The sequence below is a fragment of the Netta rufina genome (genome assembly GCF_964035555.1).
Source record: "Netta rufina genome assembly, chromosome: 2".
NCBI lineage: Eukaryota > Metazoa > Chordata > Aves > Anseriformes > Anatidae > Netta > Netta rufina.
The window spans coordinates 37,806,582-37,821,442 of NC_140124.1; the positions used below are offsets into that span (position 1 = coordinate 37,806,582).

General features: G+C 34.6%; 1 protein-coding gene across 4 annotated transcripts in view; it reads right to left on the reverse strand.

Moving 5' to 3' along the window:
- The window catches only part of TBC1D5 (TBC1 domain family member 5), a 319,581-nt gene that overhangs the window by 142,442 nt on the left and 162,278 nt on the right, over positions 1–14,861 (reverse strand). For all 4 annotated transcript variants that reach the window (XM_084281760.1, XM_084281761.1, XM_084281759.1 and 1 more), the window contains 4 exons: positions 7,058–7,166; positions 4,938–5,027; positions 4,771–4,842; positions 1,950–2,017 (listed from right to left, as the gene is read on the reverse strand). In XM_084281760.1, the coding sequence (XP_084137886.1) occupies positions 1,950–2,017; positions 4,771–4,842; positions 4,938–5,027; positions 7,058–7,166 (339 nt within the window). The remainder of the gene's footprint in view (positions 1–1,949; positions 2,018–4,770; positions 4,843–4,937; positions 5,028–7,057; positions 7,167–14,861) is intronic.

Consider the following 14,861-nt stretch of genomic DNA (forward strand, 5'->3'; position numbering starts at 1 on the left):
GACATTTTATAGAATCACAGAATGGTTTGGGTGAGAAGGGACCTTAAAGATTGTTTAGTTCCAACCTTCCTGCCACGGAAAGGGACACTTCGCACTAGAAAAAAACATTTAAACAACGCCAATTTAAAAAGAGTATTTCTACCCACATTTCCAGTCTATTATCACTAGACTTCAGTGAATTCTAATAAAAACATTATGAATTCTTTACTGCTTTGCTGGATGGGATTCTGGTTTGATACGCTGTGTGCAGTTAGCATCACACTGTTGAGCACTGTTTAAAGATGTTGGATGATGGAGTGCTGAACTTGGTGACAAAGAATGAAAAAATATTCTTTAAATAAGAAACAAGCTAGAAGATGATGATGATAATTGAATATAATACTCAAGCATTTTAAATTTTAATAAACAGCACTGTAAGTTATTGACAAATCTCTATATTGTAACTTCAGGAATTTACTCAAAGAATAGAAATGAAAAAACAGTGTTAAATACAAGTTACGTATATTACAAAGCCATGAATGTAGAACTTATTGCTTCTTACACTACTGCTAGTTTACAAACACATATATATGCATACACACTGCATACAATATGATTATGATTTTACGATTAGTATATGAATATAAAATATATATATAGTGTATACATATACATTTATATAGTCTGTGAAATAAATTCATGCTGATAATTTTGCTTCTCCACTGTTTGACTTATTTTGATACTGATGATGTTTTCTACTGTTATTTCAAGTACATTTTTCTTTTTTCCTTTTTTTTTTTTTTTAATTAAAATTTTAATTCTTTAGTCTCTATTACTGACATTACTGAACATCACTCATGCTGCCATTTGCCAGAGAGGAAGTCTGGACTTTGTATATGTCTTTTTTAAATAACAGACTTACATCAAACTTAACCTCTTTACAACTTTTCATTCTCCAGTTATAGTTTAGATACATATATATTTTAATCTTAGAACATCCTGAACTGTTCTCTTTAACAAACAAAAAATACCATCTGTGAGAATGCACATGAAAATATACTCTGATTTTAATTATACATCTTATGGCAAAAACACATTCAAGAATGGGTCTAGGGATGGACATATAAAATACTGCAAAACCAGAGAGCAATTATATTGTCTGCATGACTTTGTTTCTGTAAATGAAAATGGGTAAGATTGGGATTTGTAAAAATCTATGACAATCACCACTTTTTTTCAAGTTGCAAGAAAAAATATTTGCAATAAAGTAATGTTTTGCTACCATGTGAAATTTAACTTCATTTAACTAGATTTACACAGCAGTCAATGCTTCAACTCTAAAAAGAAATGCTTTCAGGACCTGAGTGTTCTATCTGAAACAAGTTTCTAAACAGGAATGACCTAAGGGCCAGGAAGATGAAAAGACAGTCACAGTAATATTAGGACAAATTTTAAAAGGCATATGTGACAAGTAACACTAGAAAACTGATAAATAAAGATAGAAATGCTTAACTTCTCTAGATGAATGACATTTCCCTTACTAATTACATATATATATTTTTAAATTGATTGAATAACTGTTAAGAATTACAGAAATTCATCTGTTCAATGCTTTATTATGATCATAATTTAGGTAAAAGACCTTTCAGTTTTTCTTACCTGCTCTTTGCTTTATATGGAAAACTGTTTTAAATTTCATATGGCAATACATTTCCTAATATCTTAATTTAGAAGAGCTTTTCTTCAGCGATACCAATAAATCTCCTGGGTTTAATGTTTAACTCAATTTTCTCACTCTACACTCCAAGAAAGCTGTATTTTTATACATTTAATGTATGTTTCTTCACATTCATGTTCAACAGTACTGACATTTACACTAACCTAACTCAAGAAACTGCTATATAATGTATATCACATAAAAATGCAGAATCTAAATTTATATATAAAAATTTCTTTAAAGATCTACATACGTTCTTGTCACATCTTGTTCAATCATTGCTCGAAGCTCTTTATCCTGGAAAAATTTATTCCAAAGACTCTGAAATAAGGAAAAATAATTGTATGTAACACAGAATTCTAATATGCAAGGCTTATACGCTGCATCAGCAAAGTACTGTACAAATATTAGCTAATTAATCCTTACCATTCCTGGATAGACACACCAACATTTTATGGGTGAAAAAGAATGCTGTTGATTAGCCTGAAGAATGTCAGTTTAGATCAGAGATATAAAAAAATTAAGTTCCTGGATCTTAGTTCTATGCTTACTGCATGCATTCAGTGGATGGCTGCTTGTGTGCAAATGAAGGGGTCTATAAAGAATATTTAGTAAAGTGAAAAACCAACTCAACTAAAAAAGTCTAGATCACAGTACAGTATGACATTTCTCCTGTAAGTGTACGGACTCCAATTAGAAGTTGCCATAACTTCCATACTAAGAAATTGTTTGCAAGCAAGTTAGTTTGCCGTAGTGGAGGCAAAATCAAATAAGGAATGTATGATTATTGAATAAGTATCATGAAAATGACATCATTCTAACTGTACAAATACACAGTGCAGAGCAAGACTGGGCATTCTAAAAAGGCTTTTATACAGACAAAAAGAGTATTTAAAGCTCATTGTCAACATAAAAGAAAATAAATAACAGTTTGAAGCAGGGTTAGCTTTTTCTATATCTGTGCTTAAGATCGTTGCCATTTGCTTTCTTTGGTTTCCATGCTTTGCTTAGCCATATTTCGTAAAAGTTAACCTGGAAGAAGTCAGCAAATGTTGTAAAGTATTGTAAAGTAAAACTTACTCTTTATTGTAAAGGAATGGTAGCATGCTGATCAAAATACAGTAGGAACAAATCTATATCAGTCTTTTAATTTAGGTTAGTTTTACTGAATTAAATACTTTACAAAGAGAGTGGCTACAACACTTCCAGAATTTCTTGCTTTCCTGTAAACAATTGATTGCCTTGGTGTTTTAGGCTCCACAAAAATAAAATGGAAAGTATATCAATGTTAGGTATCAGAAGGAAGGAAAGGAAAAAGGAAGGAAAACCAAAAAAGTATTTATACCCTTGACAATGTCTTATATAAACTTATTATTTTTTTTTTTTAACTTACTTGTAGCTATTTTCATGCAGCTAGATCATTTTTTGAAACTCTGCCCCATTCCCCCCACCCCAACAGTCACTCAAAGTCAAGTATGAAGGAAACAATTTCATGGCTAGAAAGGAAGCAAAACCCAGGACACTGAAGGCTAAAACTTTTTCTGCAGAGGTTAAAAAGCATTTTGCTCTTCATCCTTATGCTTGACTTGGCCTGTGGCTTTATTTTATAGATTAAACCCCTTATACATTAACCTTTATCTTCCATCTCCTAAAGACATCAAAAGTGGAAAAAAGATTATGTCACTGTGTACAATTACAGACTACAGCAGGAACACTTTAAATCTTTTGTGTCTGACACAGCTTTCTGTACAACTGGATGCAAGAATGGTTTGATGGCATGCACAGTCATATCATCTGCAGAACCAGAAATGAGCCTATGATCAATACTTCCATACTTCAACAAGCAAGCTATTCAAACATCTCTCTTTCTGCATTAAATATGAAGCAGAGTACTGCACCAAATACAAAGAAAATATGGGCTTCCCCTTGTGAACAAAACGGAAACATGAGTAGTATCATTCCATCAAAGATATCCATGAAAGTCTTTCTATGTGCAAATCTCTTAAATACAGCCACCAACCTCCACTCTTCCCTCCCAAAACGAAACAAACAAAAAACCCACCAAACCTATTTTCATGGTATTAAATTATTTTGAAAATTTGGTAAAGACTTTCAAAAATGATAAAAAGCTAACAAAATAATATGAAGCAGAAAAGCTTAAACATACTAAAAAACTTAACACACTGAATACTTTCTCATATATAATAAAATGAAGCACAAAAATAGTGTAAAAAAACAGTTGCCTAAAACTAAGCTCCCACACCTATATCTAGACATTAATCAAAGTGTCATGACTGTGAAAATACTGAGCTACTATGAGGTCCTATTAACTTCAGCAAGAGCTGGATGCTTTGCACTTAATGCCAAATACTTTTACCACATTTTCATTATTTCTTTAAAATTAGGATCTGTCATTTTGCAGTTGTCTGCTTTTTGAATAGAAAAGAAACTGTACAGTTAAAAGAAACAGAAAAAATATTTGAAAACCTTGGAAGAATTGCCTATTTTGCAGCCTGGTACTTTACGTATTACTTCAAGATGCATACTACACAGACAGACAACAATTTTATTTTTGCTAGAGAAAAACTTCCTAGGCTAAGCAGTACTCCATAGAACGGTTCTTCAGTATTTGTTGTTAACAGTATTCCCATTCGTATTGAATGTTTAAACAGTCCTTTGACTAGAGACATTCTGTGTATAAAATGAAAACACACAGCTGTAAGAAAGCACATCAGTCAAAGAAAGGATATTCTGTGAAACTGGAACTATCGTCCAACACTGATTACTTCCTTGGTCATCACAGCCTTCTCTGCAATAAGCATGGAATGAGCAGAATATTAACCTGGAAATGAACATTTCTGGCTGTTCAACAGAACCTGTGAACCAATCATTACCACAAGCCAGTTTGGAAATTCAGAAATTAGATTTCAGCACCTGGCATTTTGCCTTCCTCAGCATGAACTCACTTACGTCAGGATGATGATGATGACAATTTTGTAGCACATCTCAACATGTAACTTAACCCCTCAACTTAAGGTCAAGTTAGGTCAACTAACAAACTAAGGTCAACTTACCCCCTCGTCCTGAGAGAGTGGATTGTTGATTATCAGATCTTGCTGTCCTGCTTTCCGAGGGTTTGTAATGTGCTGGGTAAAAACAGAAAAAATTCAAATCCTCTTCCATTAAGCATTAGTACCTATGTCAAACTGTGAGAGTAGAGATCCTGTTTATAGCAACTTACAATTTCTTTGATTTTATTATACGAAGTTCTTAATTCTGAAGTGTTTTTAATCCATTGACTTCTGTCTTGCGGTAGAACCTCCAGAAATAACTATTAACAAAACAAAGTAAAACCATTAAGTTTAATCTATTTGATATACTTTTACATATAAATCTATATTTGATATACTTTTATATATAAATCTATATTTGATACACTTTACATTTAAACTCTACCAGACAGCATAAGCCATCTCAGAAAGGAAGAGCAAGTATTATATACATAAGGAGAAGGACTAAAAGATCTATACAACAGCCCTGTCTTTAAGACATTCCAGTCAATAAAAAAGAAGCTAGAAAATAATTACAGTTCTATGGTACTACACAAAATATTACATACTATTTTAACCACAAACTCAAGCTCTGCAAACTGTCACAACTCCAGTGAATTTGGCTAAAACTTGCAAGGCAGAAACAAAATGCAAAGAGATTAAAATAAATACACAAAACTTGGAGCTATTTACATAACACTGACCAGCTGATTCAACATGCCTAAAACTAAACATGAATGCTGAGCAGAAACTAACCACATAGAGATACATTCTACCTAAGAACTGTGGAAAAGGAAAATCTTAATATGTACAAAATAAAGATGTTCTAGAATGATGAGAGAAAGTTAATTATGCAAAAAGTCCTTGAGAAGATCTACATCTCAGTTTTTTCACATTTCTGTTTAAATGAGGCTAGAAATAAACATCTATTAGAAAATGCTCTTTAATTGCAAATAAAATAAGGAAAAAAGAGTATTTTTTTCTGTTTAAACATGATTTTATGTACATATATGTTATGAAACAGCAAATAATGACAAACAAAATGCATTCTCAAATTACTAAAAATACTTATTATTTCAGAACTTAATGTAAACATTGATAATATTTTTAAACAGGCAATCTAAAACAGAGCCCCTAAGCCATATCAGGACGTGCAAATAAAACCAGCCTTGTTGCTAGAATAAAACTGTTCCTTGATTTAATCAGTAGACAGTGAGGGACTTGATGCTTTTGTTAGATCAGGTTTTTGAGTTAAGGCCTCTTAATTTAGAGGCATAAGAGGGAACAGACTAATAAAAAATGCTTGTGGCAAGTATTAACCTGGTCTCCTGAAAAAGATACTTTCATTATCTTAAATTTCTTCAATGCTACAAACATCTAGCTTTTGAAATTTGTTTCTTTCATATACAAAGTGTATTTTGATTTTCTTTTCACAGGCCTTTGTGCCAAAGTCAAGCTTGAGTTATTCCAAGAGAGGTAATTTAAATTAGCGGTGTTACCATAGAGGAAGTCTACCAGGGAAAAATCTAGTGAAGAATAGAACACCTGACACCAGTGCAACAAAGTTCTTCTGGACTTTATATACCATCTCAATATTACTTTGCTTTCTTTCTCTCTTCCATCCCCTGCAACTATTAAAAAATCAATAGATCTAAGGACCTGTTTGCGGTTTAAGATTGGAAGGCCTGGCTTCCTTCTCTATCCAGTCATTTAGTCAGGCATTGGGACGGGTTGCCCAGGGAGGGGCTGGAGTCACCGTCCCTGGGGGTGTTCAAGGAAAAGTTGGACATGGTGCTTAGGGACATGGTTTAGTGGGTGATAGTGGTGATAGGGGAATGGTTGGACCAGACGATCTTGGAAGTCTTTTCCAACCTCTATGATTCCATGATCACAACAGAGATTTGTCTTCATTTTCTCATTTCTCTGCAAAAAGCTGCTAAGAGAGGCATCATAATTTTAAAAGAGTTCCAAGTTCCACAAAACATAAATTCTTGGACAAACCTTCTTTTTATTTCCAGTTCATGGTTTCAATATACAGGCGAGATGGCTGTGTAGCACTCAATTTTAAACATACTACCCAACACAAAGATAGTCTTCCCAAGGAATCTTTTGATATCACTCACAATTCAGCTTTAAGGCAAGTCAATATGATTAGCAAATATCCTATGAATTATAAAAATGAGGAGAAAAACATTGGGATGAAGTCTGTCGGAAAATTCATGATTCTTTGCATCAATAATCTTCCAGCACATCAGGTAATGTGTTGATATATTGCAACCACAAACTGTAAATAAATATTTTCTCTTCTTACCTTCCAGCAAACACTACGGAACCTGCTGCTTCTCAGCTGCCCATTAATCCCCTTCAGCCGTATAGTTGCCAAGTAATTGTTGTTTACAAATAGTTCTTCCCATTCTTTACTGCATGCAAAAACAAAAGGAATGAACATTTACACATTAAAAAAAACTTAGCTGATTTAAGGACTATATGACACTACACAATTTTGGAAAAGCAGAGGAAAGCAACTTTTAAAAAATCTATATATTTAGTTGTGTACCATTTCTAAACGCATGGCTGTCTTTTTGGACACATTTCTTCTTTGGATTTAATGAATATGTAGATCGCTATAATTATGCCAGCTACTGAAATTCATAATGTCTATGGAGGCTATTCCATTTCCTCTAAAATGTTGGTACTGCAGTTCAGTGAATAAACAAGAAAAATGAATATTAATATAAGCACATTCATGTTTCAGCTGTAGACAAAGAAGTACCTATTCCAAAAACATGCAACAGAAAAGTATACTGTTGACTGTATTAGTTCCTCACATGACATATTTGCTTAAATGAACCTTCTTTTCTTCTTAATGTCAAGCTGGGCAGTTAAGCATAATAGAAGATGACTTTCTTTAACATTTAGTGCTATTTACTATTGAAATCACTCCTACTTCTTTCTACATGATCAGTTTTAAAATTTTAACAGGTGCTAGCAAATTTAAAAAAACATCAAAAAATTAAAAAGCTTCACTGTATAAACTGTTAAAGGCAAGCTTGAGTACCTTGCAGTACCTATGGCTGACTAGATAAACAACCTAAATATGCCTCCCAGGCATGCAGGCACCAGGGGCCTAACACCTGTGCCTCATTAATATACAAGTAAATCTGCTCTACTGGGAAACAATTGGAAATTAATTGTCCCAAACCATCTACTGAGTCTGAATAAAAGAATTAAATCTATATTTCCCACACCTTCTACTGAAAAGAAGCTCAAGAACAGCATAAGCCATTCGATGGTCTTACTAGCCCAGGACTTGCTTACAGACTGCAACCACTCAAATCTGGATGGTAACTGCAATGTAAAGAGCTGGGCCATGGGCAAGGAAATGTGTTTCTGATTTATTTTCACTGCATGTCCTTAAGGTGAACATCTTCTCCAACTGTCACAAGGGAGACTATTACTTCTCCCTGGGAGATCAAATGAAACCAGAAAGGGGGAAACTGCTATTGTGACTCCAGGGTAAGATCTCACCAGACTTGCCTCACCAACAAGTCACAGAATAGGTTATACTAAATACTAACAAACTCCACTTTTAAAAACTGCCCTTAATATAGGCAAGCTAAATTTAGATAGTTTTCAGCCTTTAAAGCTGAGTTGTGAGAATGACTTTTTTTAAACTTTGTTTTAGATAGAACTTTTTCAGTTTCAGAAAAGAATTATAAGGCTCAGTTGCTAGGAGTAGCTGAGGAAGGGACTTGGTGAACCAGGAGATTATGACCCTAAGACAGGGGTGAACTCACCATCCATGCCAGGACTAGAAGTGTTGTGCTTATGAATGCATCATCACCATTCAGCTAGGACCATTTTCTAAAAAGTGGGTTTTTACTTCTGGACCCTGATTATTAATTATTGTTAATTCACTTAAAAGTGAATGTACTCCGGCTAACAACAAAGATGACTAAAGCAGTGTTAGTTTACATGGGCTAAGGCTGCTTTCAGCTTTTGCTACCTACCAGTACTCTCAAATGACCAAAACAGCAGAAAGTAACTACAATGGTGTGGGACAACCTCCTTCCTTGCTGCCATGTCCCCTATTCTGTAGATCAGAAAGACTAAGCAGTCATTTCACTCGCTCCATATCTCCTATACATCCCAGCCTTCTGCAGTGAGCTGCCGATGATTGTTTACCACAGTTCTGTCTCCTTTAAATACAACGTATGGTATATAGCAGACACAGCTTGAGAAAAATCTGGCCCTTTCTTTCACAGTCATTTATACTTCAGTAACTACAGTATATTATGCCTATCTAAATAACCCTCCTGTTTCTATCATGTATAATATTCTTCATTTGCCATTGTAAATTTTGTAGCATCATTGGCCATTATAACTACTGCCAAGCTGCCTCCCTAAGGTAGCTGCGCTTCGAAAGTAACGCATTCCCCTATGCACAAAACAGGTCAGATTCTGAAGCTATTCACATTGTTCTGACAGTGGATCACATCCTCACAATGTCTTTCAAAATACTGGCATGTCAGCTGAGTTAGTAAAAGGTTTAAAACAGTGTAAACTGTAAGTAGAAAGAACAGAGAAAATAAAACCAACAACAAACAACAAACACTTAAGGTTATTTTTTTCACCAGCTGCTGGGAGTGACTGCTACACAGTAAAAAAGTAATTTCAACACTTCTTAAATTGTATTAGTGCAGATACTATGCTTTTTTAAAAAACCTTGTAATGCAATTCCAAACACGTTTTGAACAAAATTACACTTAAAACAGCCAAAAGAAATTTGGCAAGATCATATCTCCTCCGCTTCCCCCCTTGGCTGCTGGGATAACTAAAAAGAAAAGTTATAAGCAACTGAAAAAAGACTTCTGTGTAAACTGAAATTGGAATCTGCTTCTGTTTTAGGAGAGCTAAATGATATCTAAAATCCTTTCTGAACAGCACTCATTAATTCACTTCTCAAAGATTTTGAATTAAGGCTAATAAATTAAGCCTCATAATTTTAGAGACTGCTTCAATAATGGCAACACTGAGCAGTATCAACAAGCTTTCAAGTCTAAAAGGATAATTTCAGAAAGGATATGGCACTACTCTGTAAACTAATATCTATAAGCCTTGCTAACCCAGGCTTGTAGAAAACTCATTGGTCAAAGTGAAACGAGCAATAAAGATTGGAATTCAAGTCTACCACATCCCATTTGCTTCACTGAAGTGAAAGACTTCAAAGCCAATTGGAATCACTTAAACTATGAGTAAGGACATGCAATTGTTTTTAATCAAACCAGACGATTAAATGCATAATGATGTATTATAATATCACCTTTAAGTTGTACAATTAAAATAAAGACAAATGCAAATGTTAAAGCTTTCTGGTTACTTTGCATACATTTTTATATTTCATATTCTTATTTAAGTATACAGTTTAATTTGTTATGGTACATATATTGTAAAGTGTTAATAATGCAAGACCTATGGGAGAAAAAAAGTAATTACATTAACGTTTCTTTAAGAAACTTCATTTCATGTGTTGTATCTGTGCAGTGGAGGTCCAATGTAAAATATTTATTTAGACAGTTGTATTACTTAGAAGTGAGAAAAGTGCTCAATACGTATGGAAAAACAAGCAAAACAATGGAAGGGATGAAGGTTGCAGATTTGTTCTGCAAGGTTTGTTCTTCGTTCTCAGCTGTTCCCTTCCATCTTGAAACATGCATTTCTACCACAAGCTCTAGAGTCTGAAACTATCTGCAGAAGAGTTTTATATTATATTTATATTCTGCTCAAACACAGATAGTTTGTTGCATGTAAGGAATGAGGTTGAACTCCTAGAAAACTATATATATTTATCCTTTTCTTTCTTTCCAACAGTATATGTTTTGGAGCGACAGTACCTGCTAAGACAATTATAAACATCAGAACATCTCTTGGAAGAGAAGCACTGCTCTGACTACACACTGTAAGGAACAGAGCATGGTGGCAGGACTCTACACTAGAAACTCCAAGTAAAAGTTCTTATGTACTTAAGTACTGTATTTGAAAAAGTATTTAAATCCCTGATCTTATTAAAAAACAAAGGACTTACATTATTTTACAGCTATGGAGGAACAAGCAATTCTGAAGTGTTTAATAATTAGTGACACCAGTAAGGTAATAAGAAGCCAAGAAAATAATTCTGGAATAATAATTCCTAGAGATTTACTGAGTCAACACTGAACTGTGGGTTTTAGGGTAGAGGTAACAAAAGACATTCTTCCACTGATAGCCTATAGTGGAACTTCAGCCTTTAGGTTTGTTGCTAAATTTTAATCTGTAGCACAATGGCAGAACTTACACATCAATCATAGATACGCAGAATACAACCTTAGCCCACCTAACCTCATTACAAAGTAAATACTCTGTTCAGAAGATGAAGAAAGATGAAAGAGGAAGAGTGGTATAGCACAGATATTCTGTTAGTCAACACCAGTTAAATTCTGTATTTACTGATTTATGGGATAAAGCTACTGATGTATAAAAATGCAGATTCTTCCAATGTTTAAAGCTAGTATAGGAAATATTTTTGTACTATGATGTTCTAAACAACATAAAGCTCTGGGGAAGATACTAAAACCCATCAAAATGTAAAAATGCAAATGAAGAACAGACACATCAAACTAAAATCTATGTCACTGAAAAAATATAAAGATTATGTTCTGGGACTACAAGGGCTAGGACCAACTAGCTAAATGTTACTATGCATTATCACTTCCATCTGAAACCACAGGTAATGAAGAAACCATTACGTAACAGGTCATTAGACAGTGTATATAGTTATTTTGTCTCATGCATTTATGTAATATTTTATGCCAACTTTTGAAATCCCTTTTTCATGTCCATGATAAAACAAGACCAGTTGAGTATTTACAACATTTAGATAACAAGGAATATTTCTCAGTTCATGAAAAAATACTGTAATACTAGCGAAAAGTGTTAATATTTGTATTCATGTTCAAGGTTGCAATCTAAATCTCAAGGTTATTCCACCCTCTAGGTTAATACTGAAGGATAAAATGGATGGTCTCACAGACCTCCAAAGAAAATTCTTGAGCAGGGCTGGTGGTATTGGCAAAATCATCTAAAGCAAAATTGTGTATGCTCCAAGAGAAGCCAATTTCACTTTTTTTTATACCATTTTTGTTAATCTTCTGAATGTGCTTTTTTAAATGTTGAGACCCAAACTAAGCTTCCCCAGAGGTACCCAGTGAAGCAAGAGGGTGAACAGGCTGTCAGAAAGAAGACAAGTTCTCTAATTATGGTGTCATATGTTTTACAGTAAGAGGTCTTTATTGATAGGAACATCAGTAAGTGAATGTGGTATCTACATTCAAATAGAGGCAATAGTTCTGTTCAAGCATGCTGCATATATCGAAGAAACATGCATAGTTTGTATTATTTATTAGGCCATAAAATGAACATTTGAGAAAAAAGTGAAGCAACAGCCAGGAGTGTAATGAAAACAGAGTTTATTCTATAATAACATGAAAAAATGCAATTGAAAGGTAGTATCAAGTAATAAGCAGAAAGTTTCTAAAACATAAACATTTCTGAAATACACAAATTTATATTTGATACCCTGAAAATCCACTTGACAGCCTTCATGTGAAGGCTTATCACTTTCCTTGGAAAATATATGTATTTTTTTCTGTTGTTTCTCAAACTCCTGCCTCGGGATATAAGGCAGAGTTAACAGCCATATATGTGTGAATATGCATGGCTGTACAGCTGGGAGGCTCAAAATTCAAAGGCCAGATTTTCTAAACCATTCAGGTTTCATCTAATTTTGGCTGACATACAGTTAAAAATGTTTGCATGAAGAAAGGTAAAATCACTTTCTGAAACAGAAAAACTCCAGCAAAAATAAAACAGAAGGTTATTGAAGCTACCAGAGTGTGTGCAGTGCAGTCCCTGGAAGTGCACAAGGCTGTACCCCTACTAGCAACTCTTGTACAGAGCACTGGGCTGGGCACAAAATCAAGAGATGCCTTTCTCTGTACTCAGAACTGCCCACTTCATCTTGATCCTTCTCTGCCAGGGAGTCAGGTCTTGAATGGGGACAACACTTTGCTTCTAACCCTGGCATCGTTTCACTTTTGTAGGAGCATCTGGTAAGAACTCTTGTTACAGCCAGCTGGAAGTCCGAACGTTATCAGCTTGTTTGCCTCTATTCATTGCTTTCTGCACCCATTCACAGATCCACAAAACGGAATTGAGACACCATGGTCAATGGTAGAAACTGTGCTACATTTATTTTATTATTATATTTCTAAGTTGTATTGTAACTGATTTGCCAGTTGCAGATTCAAGGCGTTCTAGTTTAACACCCCCCATCCCAACGCCTTTGAAATTCTTTGCATGCCCAAGTAAGACATTTTTTACTTTCTAGGTCTCCTGCGTAGAGTTCTTTCTCCTGACCTGGGCATGGCATACCTCATCATCTCACCCAAAGGCTGCCATCTAAATACCAGGCACATGGTTTAAACAAGGTGGCTAACCTGCCTCTACAGCAAAGGTAAAGTTGCAAACACTGTGGAGGGTGTGTCACCCCATCAACTTTTAATCATTTAATTGCTAATTCCCTCCATCTTTCTAGTCATGATAGAGGCTGCAGACAGACTTTCTGTGCTGCTTCATTCTAACTGGTATTTCCAGTGTTAATTTGCTACTTCTCCCTTTTGCTAACTTTGACCCACAGCTAACTACATCTCTGTGAATTTTGCATGCACATGCATGCAGCGTTCTTACATGTATACAAACACACAGATTTTTAAGAAGGAGAAGAGATAAAACCTATAGCTCTATAAATCACGAAATAAAAAATGGATGGAACAGGGAAAGTGGAGATAATTTTGCAGGAACATGCCACAAAATGCCAGAATGTTTCTGTTTACTCACAACAGACCAGCTAGAGCAGGACTAGAAATGACATAACATGTACCCAAGCTCAAAACATGGATGTTATAATGGGCAGTGTTACAAACACAGATGTCTAGTTAATGTAGTTAATTATGGCTTAACTTTGTAAGTCCATCCATTTTGCATGCTTTGACATCAGAAAAGGAGTGATTTCATGATTTAACTTTAATCTGTTGAACTTCTTATCTTTATTGAAAAACATGTATTTTTACTAAACTATCTTTGCTCTTTAGATTGATTTCAACTGGATATCATTTTTGTTAGCTTTTGACTTCAAACTTCTTTCAATTAAAACTGTAGTCCACTGCTCTCCTCTTGACTACCAAGACAGTCATTTTTTCATAGAAGGTTATCAACTTGGTCAGGTGTGACTGTGACTTGCCCTTGGTGAATCTATTATGACTATTCCTGATGACTTTCTTGCCCTTCATGTGCCTGGAAAGAGCTCCCAGTATTAGCTGCTCCATTACTTTCCCATGGATTGAGGTAAGTCTCACCACCCTGAATCCTACTTCCTACCTTTTTGAAGACAAGAGAGAAATTTGCTTTCCTCCAGTTCTCATACACTTTTCCCTGTTGCCATGATCATTCAAATGTTATCAAGAGCGGAAAAATATAAGAAATCCATAATGAAAAACACTTAAAATATTATCAAGGCAAAATGAGAGATCAGCTGAATATGGTGTCAGTGGTATACAGGACAACTTTCAAGTACAACAAAATAAATTAAGAGTAAACTGAAATGTTCACATTATTTCTACAGATGCTAGAAAGAAACTGCCATTCTCCCTTCACAGCCTCTCCTCACGTGCTAAGTTTTTCTTTTCTGCTACCAACATGCCAAGAAGTATTTTGCTGACAAAAGATGCTAGAACTCAATTCCTCCTTTCCGATTCTCTGTTGAGAGCATCTCAGACATTAAGCAATGCAAAATTTGCTCTCCTGTATTTTCCAAGGGTTTGCACTGTGTCCAAACAGAAAGAAAGCCTTATTACATTTCTACTTCTTTATAAAATAACATAATTTTGATAAGAAAATCTCAGAAAATCCACAATTTTTATCTCCTGAAACGTTTGGATCTTAAAAAACGTATACTGCACACAGAGATTGAGCTCCTCAGTGATAACTTCTTCCTTGTCTTATGCCATCCTTGGTAAATT